At 40.2% G+C, this 18383-nt stretch overlaps 1 protein-coding gene across 12 annotated transcripts in view; it reads right to left on the bottom strand.

Annotated features, from left to right (window-relative positions):
- PTPRT (protein tyrosine phosphatase receptor type T) overlaps positions 1 to 18383 on the bottom strand; it is a 564167-nt gene that overhangs the window by 109023 nt on the left and 436761 nt on the right. For all 12 annotated transcript variants that reach the window (XM_068700265.1, XM_068700263.1, XM_068700264.1 and 9 more), the window contains 2 exons: positions 11395 to 11596; positions 7965 to 8067 (listed from right to left, as the gene is read on the bottom strand). In XM_068700265.1, coding sequence (XP_068556366.1) covers positions 7965 to 8067; positions 11395 to 11596 — 305 coding nt within the window. The remainder of the gene's footprint in view (positions 1 to 7964; positions 8068 to 11394; positions 11597 to 18383) is intronic.

Here is an 18383-nt window from a genome sequence, read left to right as displayed (position 1 = left end):
GAAGTCAGCATTGCTTTCTCGTCTGTTTTGCTGCTTGACCTTTCCAGCAGAAATACTGCTCTCCTCCTCTCCCTTCACCTTCCTCGTCTGCGCCGTGACTACTTTTAATTAAACCAGTCCTATTTCCCCTTCCTTCTGCACAGTAAGCAAATCTCGCACCATCTCCTAGCTCTGCCTTTTGCTTTGGAAAAGCGCTGTGCAAGGGGAACTGAAATTACAGAGAGGCAGAACAGCATCATGGCTGCAGAGGTTTGCTCTTCTGAATTGTCTGGCTGCATTTATGATAATCCCTTCATTCCATCTGCAGCCCACGCACTGGTGCAGCAGCCCCCTTTTCTAGTTCCAAGAAATTATGCATTCATTATGTAGGAAATTAACACCTCAAAGCAAACTATAATTAGGAATTCTTCAATTCGGTTTATGCTTTTTCAATTAGGCCCTCTATAATTTTAATCACGGGAGCATTAACATGTTTCCGGAATTTATATACCTGTAGTATAATTAAATCCTGAAACGCCTTAGTCTGCAACAGCAAAGCAGAGCTTACTCATCGTCCCTTTTATTGCATTTTTGTGTTATTGTAGACACATTGAGGGGCACCTGCTAGTGCAAACACTGCTTGCCACACGCAACAGAAAGGAGGCTGCTTGCCCTCTGAACTCCTGCTCCTGGTGGAGGGACAGGCTGGATAAAGCTTGTGCTCTGCTTCTGAGGGATGGACGCTTCCCAGGGACTAGTGCCCAGACTCACCCCATCTAATTTTAAGTACCTAAAGGAGACGCTTCAATTAGATGCATCTTCCTTGATGGTCCGTGAAGAGAAGCACCCTTCCTGCGGGCAGCTCCCACCCTGGGTAGCTGTGGTCAGGCTCAGCTCACCCCATCTAAAGGTCTGACCCAAGGGCTGTCGTAGGCAAAAGAAGGCCTGGCAGTGACTCAAGAAATTCAGATCCCAATTTTTAAACTGTTTAATGCAGTGTGCTATTGTTATTTTATTCTGGGATAACACAGGAGGGGCTTTGGGAGCTATGAAACACATAGAGAAATGTCTTGGAAAAAGAAACCGGCAACTATGGGTATTTTCTCCTGTTCCCTCCTTGTCTTGCTGGTTGACAGCTTGATGTGAGAAAATGGCCATCAATTTGTGATTCTCATCTTAAAGTTCAGACTTCATTAACCTTTTGATTGCTGGAATTTAATCTGACAGTTTACATGGACAGTATAGAAGATTTATGCAAAAACACTCACTCCCCCCACTCTCAATATCCTCAGGCCTTCATAAAACACTGAAAAACGTTAGCAGAAGCTTCACCGTGCAGCTAATAAAATGCTGCTTGACACACAAAAAAATTGTCTCTGTGTAATTTGATTGTTAAAATATTATAATTAAAATATATGTAAATTTTATGTCTTTCCTCTCCCATTTCCAGCTACTGCCAAACTCTCAGCGGTATGGTTTAGACAGACACAGCAGGTCACCCAGGCTCAGAAAACAGGCGTGTTCCTAGGGCTGATAAATGGGCAAAGGCAGTTTTATGACATTTTAAGGGACAGTACACTCAGATGTTGCAGCAAGAAAATGCATTTCCTGTACCAGATGAGACAATTGACCAAAATGCCACTTATCTTCGCTTTTTAGGGCCAACACCTGACTCTGCAGGGGAACTAAAAACCCTTGAAATATCAATTCAACTAATTATGCCATGCTATACAAAAACAAACAAACAAAAAAACAACAAAAAAACATTCCTCCCTGATACTTCAAGTTGTCACCTTGTTTCCTGATATATCCCTATATTTCCATCGTGCTTCCCTCCTGATACAGTAGGCAAAGCACTTTTAGGACCCAGACTAACTCCAAGTATCACTGAAGTCATCCTGCAAGATCTAAACCCACCATGCAACAACTCCAGCTGAAATGGAAGCGTATGCTCAGTCCTGCTGTGCTCTGGTCAGCTCACCAGGGTTAGGGCACACGGATGAGATCAAGCCTGAAAACGCTCGCTGCAGCTCTTCTCTGTTCCTTTTGGGGGTGATAATCGCACCCGTCTATGCAGCTGCCATTATTCCTAAGCCTTCCCGTAAATTCTCATTCTCTTTCTCACAATCACATGCTGTTAATGAAAGAGCAGACCTGGTTTACCTTTAAGAGGAAAGAAACTGCTCGTTTACCTTCAAACTATTGCCTAAATTAAAGACAGAATGCTGTGCAGGAGAAGCCGGGCTTGAATGATTTCAGAACATTGTCCCTGAGGTATATTATGGGAGATGTTAATTAATACAGATAATTAGCCTTATAATATCAGAAGCCTAGATTGATAATCTCATTCCTCATTAGATACTACAAAATTAAAAGATCTAACGCAATGACTGTTTGCCCTGCGTTCAATCAACCAAGCCATGTGATGCATACATTTGAATATGGGTTTAGAAGAAGCAGGCCAGGACTTTTATTTCCTAGGTATTTATAACACGCCTATCAATGCAACTGAACTTTCAGAATTACCAAGGGCAGGATAATTTGTTATGCTCCCCACGGCTTTCAACATTAGAACCTTTTTTATTGTTTCGCTGATCCTTGACTCCAGTCTTTATTTTCAAGCAAAAGGTATTCTGCGTGGGAGTTTTAAGAACAAGAAATTGCCACCCTTTCCTGGCATTAATGAATTAATTATCAACATAAATGCCTGAGGCAAACTCATGCAATAACACTAAGAAGCAGCAAAGCAACAAGCTGAAAAACATCGCTCTCTACATAGCTACTGAGATGTAAACACCAAAGCCCCGATCTGCAAAACAAACAAAAACCCAGCAAATTTTATAAGTTTATAGCTTTTTGTTTGTAGATCCCATTCCTCTTCCACCACAAAATCACGGTCACTAGGCTTGCAAACACTCCTTTGTAGCCATAGAAAGAACTAATATGCTTTGAAAACAAAATCAAGATGCTTGTGGGAAGGATATAGGAAAGAGAAACTCAGTCTGAAGAGATGATGGCTGAAACCACGAGAAGAAATTATCAGGAGATTAAAGTTCCAACCTATAAATTCAGAGATTCAAAATTTCTACTTTGTTGCAGACTGAAATGGAAGGCAACTTTTATCCAAAGCCTCAGTTCTCCAACATAGGACGGAAGCAATGCCACTGCCCTGCATCACAGGAAGTTTTCATTTGTTATTATGTATAGGTATAACATAAATACACACATACCTCAGAAATTGTTTGCTTGGAAAATAGCTTGAGCAAAAGAACAGAAAAAAAAACACACTTCTTAAGAAGTGTGTTCTTAAGCGTTGTGTTGAATAGCAACACAACTGTATTCTCTTGATCCATTTAGCAACACATAGACCAAAAACATTTCTTATATTTCATGCTTGGGAGACCAAAAACGAGGTAATACTCAAGAGTAACACAGAGCTTGGTTAATATAAATTAATGTCTCCTACCAGCTGGCTGTTGATATGAAAATACTTGTTTCACCTTTATTCAGTGCTTCTAAGTATACTCCAAATATTTAAAGTCCCCTTCTCCTATGTAATTTCCTTATTTCCTTTAAGATGTACATTAACACAATAAACCACCCATCCTCACCAAAGTGATTATGTGTATCCAACCATTGCACGTATGCATCATAAATGACTCTGACCTGAATATATTTGTCCAGAATCACTTATACCAACTCCTTACACAGCATCTACACATATGCACACACATGTATGTATGCATGAGGTTATGTGCGAAGTTTGAACACCAGCGTTCCAAAAACACTCCTCTTTAGCCCAGTACAGGTTCAGGTGCCTAAAAGGCCATCAGGTACCTCTATGCTGGCAGACATGCAAAAGAAAAATCACAGATTTTATACCAACACACCTTGGACAACTGCAGCAAGATAGAGAGATCAAATCCATCTTTTTTCCAGCAAAGAAGTTCTTCAGATTCTGAAACCCCAAAGTATAATTGCATACTCTTCTCTAACATCCTTCTCCAGCGTCCTACAGCACCAATACACAGAGCAGCATGCCAACAATGCAATCACACTTAAGGTGAGCATTTATTTAAACTCTGAAATCCTTAAAACATGCTCTGGAAATTTGATTTCCTCCATAACAGTAATATAGGTAGATTGATACAATCAACAGTATGCTAATAAACCAGATGGACTTTAAAATATCCAACACAGAGCAAACATCCCGGTAGACTTGTCATGTAGATAAAATCCTTCACAGCAGTATTTTCAAGCCGTGAATGAGATATAAATTCTCAAATAGAGGTCTAAAGATGTCATATGTGAATAATCTATGAAGGACTGACTCAGCCCTCCTGACAATAACAGATTCAGAGGCAGAATTATCCTCCAAATCTCACTGGAGTTTTTTTCAGAAAAGAGTCGAGGACTAAGAATTGGGAACACTTGCATTCTTCTTTCCTCTTCTGAATCTATTATAGATGAATGTCAGTCTTCCGCAATCAATCACAACACCATTCATGGGCTTTAGATTGATAATAAGAACACCTAAAAGTTATTTTTAAAGGGCAATATGGAGTCAAGCTCTGCAGCTTATATCATGGAAAATAAAGGCAAGGATGAAGTGCCTAGACCACAAGGGAGAATATTTATGGCTTGCTGATACTTCACTTTTTTTTTTGGCAATAGGACAGAATATATAAAAGAATATCTAAATGTACATTATTCCTATTAGTTCATATGAAAGCATCTTGATTGTTATCTATAGATTGTTAACAATGTTGAGTTGATGATCATTAGTTTTATAAACAACCTAATTTAAGTTATTTATCCTGAGCACTGGGAAACATCAGAAATGTCTTAATGTTGAAAGTGACTTTGGATTCAGTGTACCTGCACTTCAAATGAGTGGAAGTACAATGAATCTTATTTGAAATATTCTACAATATTACTCTAAAAATGATCTTGCAAACCACACTCCATCTGTATGCTGTTCAGGCTACAGCAGAATGAAATTACACGAGACAAAGGCACAGAACTATCTTATGTATAGATACTAGCTCACAATTGCATCCCTGTGTATACTCTAACTCATCCTCCCTGGCATCTAAGAGGAAATATTAAAAATAATTACTGTGTACTGAGGTTTTCTCATTTACACGGTTTGGAAGGATTATATTGAAAACCTGGAGAGCTGCAGAGCAGAATCTGGCTGCCTGGAGAACTATCGGGACAAGAAGATAAGGGGCCTGCCTCTTCCTGCACAGTGAAAGACCTGAAGATCCAAGGTTTTATGCGATAGTGTGAGGAAGATCTATTTCAGCCTATTTTAAGTAGTACTTCAGAAACATCCCAGGCAGGCTGGGTGGTCAGTGTGCAAACCAGAAAGGATCTAGGAAAGCACAGCCATGTCTACAATGGGGACCAGGAGCACAGAGATCCTACTGGCACGCTGCATCCCACAGCCTCCCCCCCACCTACCACTGCGCAGCCTCGATGCTTAGCACCAGGACTGCCTACAGACATTTGTCTTGACTCTGGTCCTGTATTTTCACTAAGGCCCTGGGTAACTCAACGGAGGATGGCATCAGACTAAGAGGGTCTGGAAGTCCTTTGGGTTTGCATCAGAATTTAAAAGCATTTTGAAAATCAGTTTGAAGATATTTAGTGGAAGTGAATACAAAATACTGTACTTGTGAAGGAGAAATAAACATAAAACAGAGAACAACTAACCAAACAACAACAAAGGGGATATACTGGCTCTCAGCTTGAATATGAAAAACAAACATGGGGCCAGGGGAGGAACACCTCATTCTTGTGTGTTAAGAGTGTCACAAACAGTTCACAAGACATTATTCTTCTCATCTGCTGGGTGGTGTTGAAGCCCCCAAGGCAGTGCTACCTGCTTTTGGATATTATATTATATTATATTATAAGAGGATTTACACAAATTGGAGAGTATGCAGAGCAAACTGAAAGAAAAGGGAAGAGGTACGAAAAATATGATATAAGGTTGCTTATAATAATATTGCTGAAGTTAGACTAAAACCAAACTATTTGTTTATACAGTGAAAGGTATTCACACATTGTGAAGCTGTCAGATCTAATAAAATGCTTAAAATCTCCACAGGCCTCCTCCCCCTGCCACACACACTTCCATTTGTTTTTTTTATACACACGTCTAAGTCAATGAAATGGGCTCATTTGGGGAAATAATCTTATCATTTAGACATGGCATGTAAATATTACACTCTGCAAATGTGCGTACAATAGGCTACAATACAATTAAAGAAACCAGACTGAAAAATTATAAAAATCTTTACAGATTTTTGTTTGTCCTTTATAGTATACACATTTGCTAGAAAAGGCATTATTCAGTGATTGAGGTTAAAGTATGGCAAATTGACTTCGAGAAAAATCACATGACTTTTCAATAAAAAACAAAATAGCAACACTCTTTAGACAGCAGGTGGTACAATGAGATACAGGAATGTTCCCCCATATAAAGAAATAAAACAAAACAGAGCTGTGTGATTTTACTGCTATTTTCCAGCAGAACAACATCCCTAAAGGACTCAGAAAATAGGCTCCTAAATTCGCTCATATGGAGTACCAGAGATTAAAAGAGAAACATTACAGCCCATCCCTCAGAAAATCTAGAAAGGTGGTGCTAAGTTAAAAAAAAAAAAAAAAGACTTTTTGCATTAAAGTATCACTGCAATTTGGAGGAAAGCTGCGATGTAGGGTGGACAACTAATTGATAAAATATTATTAAATCAAATAGGTTTACTTGTGACTAATCTGCTCCTGAATATTTTGTGGGACATCCTTTAAAAAGCACAAAGAACCTAGCAAAGCCAAGTCATTTTTGAGAGAAGGGACTGTGTGTTTTTAAAATATCATCTAGAGGAGAAATTTCAGAGATGTCTTGTGTAAACCTGAGGTAAATCCTGAAAAGCCTACAGGAAGGTAATGGCTGCTGAATACTTCTGCAAAGCAGCCCAGATCTTCCTAGGTAAAGCAGGCAACTATTTTTATTCTAAGTGGTTATAATTCATACACTCAGCTGAAGAGAATGGCAGGATGAACCTCTGCATGGCATTTCTGCCAGACAGGTAATGCAGTCAGCAGTGCTGGCTTGGAAGGGGAGTTTGTTCTGTGCTCATACTTTTCAGCATGTATAAATTTACCAAGGCAAAAGATGGCAGTGAAGTACAGGCCTCTAACCCATGTTTCCACAGTCAGGGAGCGATCGGCAATGAAGTGTCCCATTTCAGCATTGGACATCTTGGTGTTAAGAATGGGATCTAACTCAGGATTAACCAGAAATGTTTTCTACAAGGTCATTCTGTTCCGCAAGTTTCATCTGTACAGCTTCCTGCCCCCTAAATCCTGTGCTCTGCAAATGGAAACTGTGCTTACCTCCAACTGGCAAAGTCCCACTAAACCAGTGAGATTTTTCCAGTCTCAAGCACTTGCTCACTGCATCCAGCCTGGTGGCAACAGCTGGATTACAAAATTGACATATAAGGAGTCTGGCTGGATGTAAATTGAACAAATGCATCTGCAAACATCAAACATATTTCAGTCATTCATCTTACAAAGCTACAAAAAAGGCCTTGTCCATGGCAGGAACGAGGGCAGGAGATGGAGGCCTGAAGCCTCTTCCCACCCTTGCAGGGCGATGCAAAATTCACACCACAGCACGCAGCTCCGTGTACTGAAACTCCAGCATTGCAAAGGCATCTGAAGTGATGCTGAAAGGGTAATAACCCCGTGCCATGCCATCAGCAATCCTTCCTGGAGGTTACCAGCAGGAGGCAAGCAGATTGAGGCATTTATAAAAGGAGGCCGTGAAAGGCTGAATCAACAGCAGAGCTGGCCTTTCAGTAAGCGCTTGCTTTCAGCGGCTACGCTACCAGACGAGAATGAAAGGCGTGAGTGAAACCTGGGGAGGAAGGAGAGGGGAGAACTGTGAAAAGGGAAGACAAAACACCTACCTGACAGGGGCTCCCCGGGACTGAGCAGGCTTCAGCATAACGGTGATGGTGGTGTCAGTCTCGTTCAAGGGGGAGTCGGTGTCGTATTCTGGCATCGATGGCGCTGCGGCAGAACAAAGAGCAACGCGTTAGTTATACGCCAGTTACTGCCTTTGGTAGTGATGGCAACGTAATATTAACATTTCTTGGAGACCGTTTCACATTTCTCAAATGAAACATCAAAATAGTTTCTAAATGTTATGACCAGAATTGTCAAAACTGTTTAAAAATTTGTACACTCATTTTCTATTAAAATTAAACAGGAATCGGACACCCAAATCTTCAAGCTGGCTTTGAAAATCCTCTCATGAATTTTTAAGACTTAGCAATCCTTTGAGATGGGATCATCTCTTCAATTTTAACGGTGAAGAAAGTAAAGCATGTGGAAGTTGGAAGACACCACCTAGGACCAGTGGATCAGTGGCAGAGCTGAGAGTGGCACCCCAGGAGCTGGGCTGTTGTTCACTGTTCATGTCAATGGTTAGACTTCCCACAGCTTAGAGTTTTTAATACATAGGCTTGAGCTGTGTCTCCTTGATTAGCTGAGGGTACATTACGAAGCAGGAAAGCATCAAAGGAGAGGAACATCGAATTACCCAGTTTGTTTTAGCACTCAAATCCCCAATATTTAACCCCAGTGCTTCAGTGCTGTTGAACACTGAAAGCAAGAGGTGGCTGCACTGCTTCCAGTGGTACACTCGGACAGCAATCAGCCATAGCATCCATTGCCTCACCGAGTGTTCCTCATGACAAAACAGAAAACCACTGAATGGTCACACTTAGCCAAAGTCTAGCTCCTCCTTCTGCTTTATCATCTTCTACTACAGTCATTTCTTGAAGGTAGGATAGGTTTCCTTAGGAAACACGTTTTACTTATTCTATTACTTCTTCCTTCCCCAATAGCAGACGTGATTTTTACTGTGGAGGAACTGAAGAGATCATGAGATCAGAGCAGCATCGTGTTTATTCCAAAGATGCAGGTTTTGTTGAAATACACTTAAATATAAAGCAAATAGAAGAATTTACACAAAGAGAGTAGTCCACTCAGTTCAGCTGTAGTTCTCAAGGGCAAGCTGCATTGCGGGGGTCCCATATTTAATCCTCTCACAGAGATTTTCACTGTAATCCTGTTTACAATCAGGATTTTTATCTAAATGCCTGAAAACAGTCAAGAATGGTGTTTGCTATTATCTGCTCAGCAACTGACTTCCTCATCAATAAGCTAGCAATGAGTTCAGAATGAATGCCAATTCCTTAGCAAGGATTTCTCAGAAAAAAAAGTATTCTGCATCAAGGAGAGTCATTTAAAAATGTTGCCTGCCACCAGCAGTCTTCCATGCCAGGTACCACCACACTTACAGTGGTACTCATTCAGCACCTGCTCAGAGCAGAAGGGATTTTGCCACAACAACCGCGGTGCCACCAACAGGTTGCAGGGCCATTTTAGACACCAGAAACAGGCTGGGCTCTACCTTTGCAGGTTCCACAATCCTACTTTAAACAGAAGCAGCAGATATCCTTAGCCTAGCTGCAGCACTGCACTGCTGCGACTAAATTGCTTCTGATGTTAGCTAGCTCGGATGGCTCCTTCTGGCTGTGTGTGAGACCTGTTTAGTTATCTTCTACCTAAAGCACTGCACCTGCTGAACCGAATTTACATTTTTACTGCCAGACACCATATAGTTGAGAAGTAAGTGGAAGAAACATAGGCCTCAGCAGGACTAACTAATGCTCTCAGGTGTAATTCAGCAATTGCTCCATATTAGTCGTATAACACTGCAATACAACCTAGTATTCTTGTGTACCCAACACAGAAGAGTTGTGTAGCACCTCAATGAAATGCCACTTGGCAGTGACTTTTTGGAAAGAGCAAGCACTGCTCAACAATTTAATGCTGATTTCATTAAGATTCCAGTCCTGCCCGAAGAGAAGTCCTCTGTAATTCTGGCATTTAGGTGTGATTAAGAAATAAACAAACGTCCCCCCATATAAACATATACACTCCTAGAATATAGATAGATTTTCATTTAAAAATGATCTATTTTCAGAAAGCCTTACAAGACCATTCTCGTAAGTGAAAATAAGTCAATGAAAAAATCATTTTTCTCCTTACTTCCTTTCCGACTGCTTCTTAAGTTTAATAGAAACTTCAAAATTCCACGTATAGGGCCAACCATGAGAAAATCTCATGTCAAAGACTACACTAGTGCAGGCATGGAGTCTGTGCCTACCTATTGTGAACCAGATGTATAGAGGACAGAAAAAAAGAGACAATAAACTGAGCTCAGTGTGCATACAGTTAATAATCATGCAGGCTCCTAACAAGATTTGAGTACTCTCTGAATAATAAAATGAAAAGAAACTGAATCAGAGAGAAAAAGCACAACCACTCCTGTTCTGTTTTAGTCCTTTGGTCACAGGTGAACAGAGGATACACCATGTCTGCCCTCCGCAGCAGGGCTGCACAAACCCTAACAGCTCACAGAGCTGTTACAACAGTTAATGCTTTACTTCAAGTGGTGAAACATGGGCTTTTGCACTAAATCTAAAGTCTCAAACCTTTCTGACGATCAGTGGAGAGAACAGACATATTCTACTTCCTTAAAGTTTACACTGTCACTTATTGCTAACAACTTTTTATTAACATGTTTTGAAATGGGGTAAAAGAAAACACACAGTGCTGCATATTTCAGCATTACAAGTGTCCTGAATATCCCAAACGTTTGCTTTGGCTTCACTGAGAAAACAGATACAAATTAAAATTTAAAATTATAGTCTACATATGTTTGTCCAGTGTCCTCTCTACCATCCCCTTATCCATTTTTACTTTTGTTAGCTAGACCAAGTTTTTTTCCTAGACACCCAGGAACTTTCTCATTGCAGTGCATCATGATTTCAGTGCCTTTCACGTACCTATTTACCTACCTCCAGCCTTCCCTCTGTTCTTACTCAGAAAAGAAAACAAACAAAACCCACATAAAAACACTCTACCTTCTTTATTTTAATCTCCTACCACTATTCATTCAATTAGTTTATTACATCCCTTTTTGGTGCATTAAGATAAAAGTCACATTTTTGAAGAAGCTTCTCTAACTAAGCATATAATTCTAATAGTCTGTTGTAGCAGCAGTTCATCTGAAGAACTAATCAAGGTACTCACTTCCAATGCTCCTAACACATCCACAAATTAAGCACTGCATTTGTAATCTGGACAAACACAAACACACACAGATCGCGTTCCCTTGAGAAATTTGCCTTGTGAAACTTGCAGAGGAGACACTAAGCCAAAAGCCTTTTTATTGTTTTATGCATCAGCTGTGGGTCTAAAGAACTAAGCCCTAGAAAGTTTTTGTTTGTTTGTTTATTTTTGTGGTTTTCTCCAAAGCAGTACCTGAAATCTTAGTTGCAATCCGTGTTGTGATGGGTGGCCCAAAGCCCTTGACTGTGCTGGCTTTGATGGTGAATGAATACGTAGTCCCTGGGTATAATCCTACAAAGAGGTGATGTGTTTCATTCCTTAGCTTGAAGACTTTCCCTCTTTGGCTGGACAGGTCAGCACTGGGATCCAGAGACCCAACGGCCTTGTATGTAATCTGCAAATAAAGAACAAGGAAAATAAGGTGATAAGGGGCCTTCTGCACCTGGCCTTTCTCTGCTTTCCCCTACTTTGCTCCTTCTTGAAATTCAAGATTGAAAATAAAAGGGCAGATATTATTTCCGTATCCCCAGTGAACAATCCTGTGTTTGGATACTGGCAAGCAAACATGACAATTTTTCCAAGGCTTTACTTAGGAAGAAACTAATTTCTTCTCTCCGCTAAAACCTCAGCATGTGCTGATTTACAACAAAAGACACAAAGAATTGCTTTTTGTTCTGAAATTCAGAACTTGTGCAGCTGAAGCAGTGTGCACAGCACGACCTACACAATTTTCATGCGATTTTCCCACATGATCCCCCACCGCCCAGGAAAACTTCTGGTGCAAACTTAGATACACTTTCTATCAAGCAGTTTTTCTCCCCAAAAGCCACCTGAAAACTACGGGAGCCTTTTACTGACAACAGTCTTTTGAATTCTTTTCCTATGCTAAAGAGATTATGCCAAAATGAAATGCTGAAATTAAATGATAGGTTTACATCAAATATATATCATCAAGCGTTCAGAAAAAAAGCCCTCAGCTTCTCTGTCAGGAATTGTCTCACTAGCTCAATTTCTTCCCCGCTTTTAGCCTCACTTTGCAGGCTTACACACAGTACCATGCCCGGTGTTCACCTGAGAAAACAAGGCGGTGGGGTTACAGACCTGGAGAGCTCCTCAGGAACACATACACTAACACATCTTTAGAGGGATCCAAGCTGAACGCACACCTTTGAAATTCTGCTCGAGCTTCATTATGCTTACCCACGACAACCCTGTTGATATACAGACACTTGCAAGGAGAACTCATGACTTATTTACCAGCCAATTCCTTCCCCACCTTCCAAATTCAATCCAAAGGCAGCTCAATTTCAACTGAGCTGTCAATATAATATAACGCGCACCACTGCTCTCCTAACCTTTCCTGATATTATGGGATCCTCGCTTATTTGTAATGAAACACTATGAATAAATCAATGTATGTTAATATACAAAGTCTTCAATTTTTTATGAAGGACTCCATGTGAATCTAATTCCCGGCTTTGCTGAAAGAGTCTTTGAAAATTTTTAAGTCGCTTGTTTCATGACAGCAGGAAAATGTTGTGATTTGAGGAAAAATACATATACAATGTTTAAAAAGATGAGGCTTTCATAGTAACAGGATAACAAAAAAAAAAAAAAAAAGGAATTATAATAAGCAACTTGTAGAGTTGATTTCATTGAAAATTTGCTAATTTTTCCAGGATTTACAACCTATCTTTGAATTTTTATTACTTGTCCAAAACCTGAAAAGAAACAGATCTTAGCACAATGTTCATTAAAGTAAGAAAACTATTTGCAGGGAGGAGAAATCTTTACTTTCACTCCTTGTCCTCAGGTTAGGTGAGGTCCCTGCAATGCACCTCAACATAAGACAATATTTGGACAATTCCTACTGCATGAAGGCACTCCAAGGCAAGAGAATCTGTGCACTACCATCAGAATCTGAATGAGGGTCAAAGATCATAAATTAAGAGGCATGACCCAGTCAATGCCATTGCAAATTCCAGAAAGAAAAAATGTATTTATTAAGTATTATGTATTAATTATGTATTTATTATGAACCAATGCCATCTATATGCTCTCGTTGAGAATCAAGTGAGAGAGAAATCTGAATTCTGAAAACTTCCAGAGGAGAATGAGCAAATTAAAAATCTGGGAAAAAGAAAGGGAGCCTCCTACCACTACACCACCAAAAATCCTGTTCACATGATATGCTTAGTTGTCTATGCAAAATTAGTGCTATTTGGTTTTGAACACATTATACAGAAGGCTACAAATTTAAGTGGAAGATGAAATTGTCCTTGATTCATGTATAAATAACAGTACTAACCCCTACCTGTGCCAGTTCAAAAATTACTACAAAATGAACCACTTTTCTTCATTAATATGTATACTTGCACAAAAGCAAACAGATAGAAATGTTTTGGAGAGAACAGAAACAACAACCAGGAAAGTCAATGACGTACTAAATAAATAAATAAAATCATTTTTTGCTGCTCACTATAGCATAGAAAATGAGCACAAGGGACCTTAAAAGAGCCTAAGTTCAACTCATGAAAAGCTGGGTAGGAAAAAACACTACTTGAGAGAGAACATGCCCAAGACTTGGCATTAAAGTTTGGGTGAGTTCTCAGAAAGACTGCTCAGACTGCTCACTCAGATCAGACATATTTCCACAAACTTTTTTTTTTTTTTTTTTAAACTGCAGTAAAGGCCCATTCAAGGCATATCCAAACTGTGAGTCTGTTACTGTAGCAGACAGTATTTAAGTGGATATGACCCCATTAAACCAGGTGACATGCCGACATTGAGAGAAAGCAAACCTTGTCCCCAAAAGTTACCATTTTAATACGGAAACACAGAGAGCAGAAAAGCAGTAGTACAAACCTGCGGGTGTTTATGTGGGTCCTGTTTCGTTCAGCCCACAAGCAGAAATATTTAAGAGACTGTTACACAGTACTGTGTCAGCAGATACAGTTAGGTACCTGCTCATTGCTCTTGGCAGAGTTAGTCTCAAACACTTCCCTGCTTTCGGGAAAAGCCCTGCACGACTGAAGAGGTGAGGACGGGATCTGCAGCTGCTGCCGGATGGGCCTGAGCTGCGGGCTGTGGTCCCACCACTGCTGCTCACTTCCTTCATGGCCACATCAAGCTGACGTTCCCTGAACCTCCACCTTGCCATCTGAGAGCTGTTAATGCTCCTCTACACCAACGTTTTTGCAGCTGAAGGATTCTATGGACTCCTGTAGCTGCTGAGTGCTGGTGGATGAGCACCAAAACCATAGGTGAAATGCGAAGAAGCCCAACAAAGAGAGCACTATTTGGAAAAGGAGGCCAATTCTCTTCCAGCTCAGATACAAGAGAATCATTTTTCCTTCCCAAGTAAGGCAGCTGCTCAGCCCAGTCCTCCCCAGCCCTCCCAGTACAGCTGGCAGCTCCGGCTCCCTCGGGGCCTGCCAGCACCAGCTCCTCAAGCCCTGGCTGGCCTGGCACCCATCTGTGCTATTCAAGATCCAGGCTCTCCATCCAGCTCTGCAACATTTCTCATAGCCAGGACAATCTCTAGGTACAGAAGTCTCGTTATTTCCTCACTAAAATATGTGAAATATGCTACAGTATTTGTCTGCATGCACGTGTCTGCCAGCAGATTGCTCCTTACAGACAGAAAAGATGCTGTAACACATCACATACATCAGGTTATATGAATATTTAAATCGGGGTGGGGGGGGGGGGGGAGGTTGTTTGCTTGGTTGTTTTGATTATTTTTGCATACTGTACACTCAGCACCACTCCTTTTCTTAAGGCCTTGATGTACCTCAGCTGATCTAACTTAAGGCAAAGCATCCTCTCACCCCCGTGCTTCCCTAAGGTTTTACCATTGGAAGGAAAAAAAGAACAAGCTGTACTTCCTTTCTGTGTCTGGACTTCTTGTCAGGTCTTGCACCTCAACTATTTAGTAAGGATGACAAAACACAGCTGTGAATCAATGCATACACTCTGATCAGATTATGACCAGGTGTGACAAAGACATCAAAAGTCGCCACTCTTCTCCTTAATTGACTTGAACTAAAAGCTCTGAAGCCAGAGAAATTTCAGGGAATCATATACAGAACATTTTTCAATATAAAACTATGGAAATTTCCAACTCCGGAGTCATTTAGAAAAGCACTGAAACATGTCTGGAGAAGAAATATGGCACTTCCTTAGAATAAGAAGGATGCTGAAAAAAGCACCTGCTCTTCTAGTTGGTATGCCAAGTATTTATCTTCATTTCTTGTTCCTAGTGTCAAACCATTTCATTACAAAATAAACAAGAGATTCTAATCTAAGAAAATGAGATGACTCAATCACTAGAAAGCAGCTGTTCTAAATTATTTTAAAATAATCTATTTTAAAGACAAGCCATGTCATATAATACTTCTGTATTCTGAAAAAAAAAAGGAGACAATAAAATTAATTTAAACATTTAAAAATCTAGACAGAAAACAAACAAGAAGAGGCTCAAAAATAAGAATTTCACTTTGATTGAAAATATTGAAAATATTTGTTTTGATACTGATGCAGAATAAATGCAAATACAAAGATGAGGAAATTTCTCACAAGACTGAAACTCTATGTTTTTTTAACCAGCTCCCTGGTTATCTCCTGCACAGCAGACAGCTGTCATCATCTGAAAGTCCTCTCTCCCCTCTGCAAACTGGAACGGTTGTCCTGAGTTTGCATACGTTACTTAGAATTTACATTTTGGCTCCAGGGCAACTTGATGGTCTTGTGGAAAAGTTTTAGTGGTCAACACTGCTACAGTTCTAATCCCAGCAAGCACCAGTCTTGGCTAAAGCAAAGTGAGACCAATAAGTATAGACAAATAAATCCTAAATCTTCCCTATTTGCAAGCAACTGAGCTAATGAAATGTTTCTTAAGTTGAAGCAATGGGAGCAGTACATTTGAAGTAATCAGGAAACCAGAAGTCAGATGGCACAGAAACTCAGGAAGATGAATGATGAATAACAACCACGTTGCCACGAACGGGGAGGGATGAAACTGTGAGCCACGCATTCACCCAGTCCCTGGTCAGTCCAGTGTTCACCCAAACTGTGCAAAATTTGGCGATGCAAGTCCAAATCTTCATGAGTAAAACATAAAACAGGTCAACAGTACAAGTTCAAGCCTAGTGGAAATTACCAAAAAGTGGTTTGTATATTTAATTTCTAAGTGTTCAGTGACATACATCTGCTGTGATAGACTGTGGAAAATATAACAAGAACAGATCAGCATCGGAAATGGGATGATCAGTGAGTTCACTCCTTGTTATTTAAGCAGACATCCAACATACGCCAGTGCACTCAGTCCCCACTAACCAGAAGTACCCCCTCTTAATCCATCCTCCCCTTTGTTTTATAAACATTTTAAAAATTCAGAATATTAACCCCTTAAATCCCTGTCCAAATGCTACGTTAACAACCACAATGATGAAGTTATAATACTGAGCAGAAGCACAGCTCTCCCCTCCTTCACAGAGCCTAATTTAACACAATTTGCTAGGGAAATGTGAACACTTTACCAACTGTCATCGTCTATAAGTGTAAAGCTTCTATTACAATACAAGACTTCTAAAACTCGCATTGTGGATGGAAAGACCATAGCAGAGGTATTAACTAAAATAGGAAGCACAAGGCCATTTCCACTGCAATTCTTTCTTCAGAAGAAAGCATGTAATAAAAGAGAGTAACAAAAAATATATATCCTTAACTTGCTTTATCTTCCCATGCATCTCAGATGTACAGGCAACTGCGTGTCCACACAAGCAAAAGGATGTTGTAATAGTGAATGTATTACTATATGGGTTCATCAGGCATATCGTATAAAAACACTAATAACAGTACGCATAGCTGAAAATGGGGTGCTAAAAAAAATCCCTGTCGAAAAAAAGGATTATATATTATTAAGAATGTGGTAATTAAACAGTGAAACAGACCATCAAGGGATGTGATCAATTACCCTTCAGGTTTAGACATTCCTTTGGAAGGATGTATTATGGCATAATCTTGAGGACCTAAGCTTAATACAACGAAGAACCGTGATAAAGTAATCATCACTTTGCTCTAACAGTCCTTCTTGCTCTACAGTGCTCTAAAATCCCTTGGGAATCCTGGGTGGCTGCTCAGATGCTCTTCAATACTCAAATAAATAAAGAAGAAAATATTCTGCTCAAATCACGGTTGATGTATCCGTTTAGTCTTCCTGTACATTTGGTACATTCAAGTAAGCTTTCACGCTGATGAATAACTGAGTTGTCAGGATTTCATGTGTGCATAACCTTAAAACTGAGGGCAGCAGACTCTAATGTTTCCGGATTGAGAGCTTGCCAGTCAAGGCAAAAAAATGTGCTCAGATGTTTCTTTCCACTGCAATTGATACCACTATCCACAGCACTTTGTCTTACATCTTTTGTCATATAGAATTAATCAACCGTGGTGAGCAAAAGTCGGTCTCTACAACCATCTTCACCACCAAACATCAGAACCTTGAGCTTCCCCTCTTGACTTCAGCAATTGCAGCCTGTTGGAATGCAAATGCTAAGTACGGCTGTTAAATCAAACACTACTTTGTAGATACATTATGCAACTTCATATCTATTTTCCATTTTAGTGACAGCCATAGCAGTTTGGGGAAGGCATCTGAAACCTATAAATCCATTACATTATCCCCACTGTTCCCATTGACGTTTCATATCCCTGTCTCTATAAAACAGCCCGTTCTGCCTCTCCATTCTCCCTCGTACAACACAAAATCCCTAACTTCAGGGGGTACTTTAGGGTACTTTAGAGCTGACAGCTAGCAGAGTAGCATTTTTTTTCCCCATTTTTTTTCCTTTTTTTTTTTTTTTTTTTTAATTCCATTTAGTAATGCTCCAAGATTGAAACCATTCCTTGCTATGGACAATATGGGAGCCAGAGCTTGGGATGTCACCAAACTGCCATATGCATATCCCATCCAAGCTTTGGGTCTGCAGGGACACCCTGACTTGTGTCTTACACTTTTTTCGCAAATTACTGAAGGGTTTTGAACTCCTGTCTTGTGGGGACATTTTAATTCATTGGTTCTTATCCCATTTGCTGTCCGGCCAAACAGCCCATGAGCTGGGAGCTGCATCCCACACTGGGGCTCACCCCCCCTACCCTGCAGAAATCGGACACTGCCA

This window comes from Anas acuta, chromosome 16, assembly GCF_963932015.1.
Source record: "Anas acuta chromosome 16, bAnaAcu1.1, whole genome shotgun sequence".
In the NCBI taxonomy this organism is placed as follows: Eukaryota; Metazoa; Chordata; class Aves; order Anseriformes; family Anatidae; genus Anas; species Anas acuta.
This window is presented reverse-complemented; position numbering and strand designations above follow the sequence as displayed.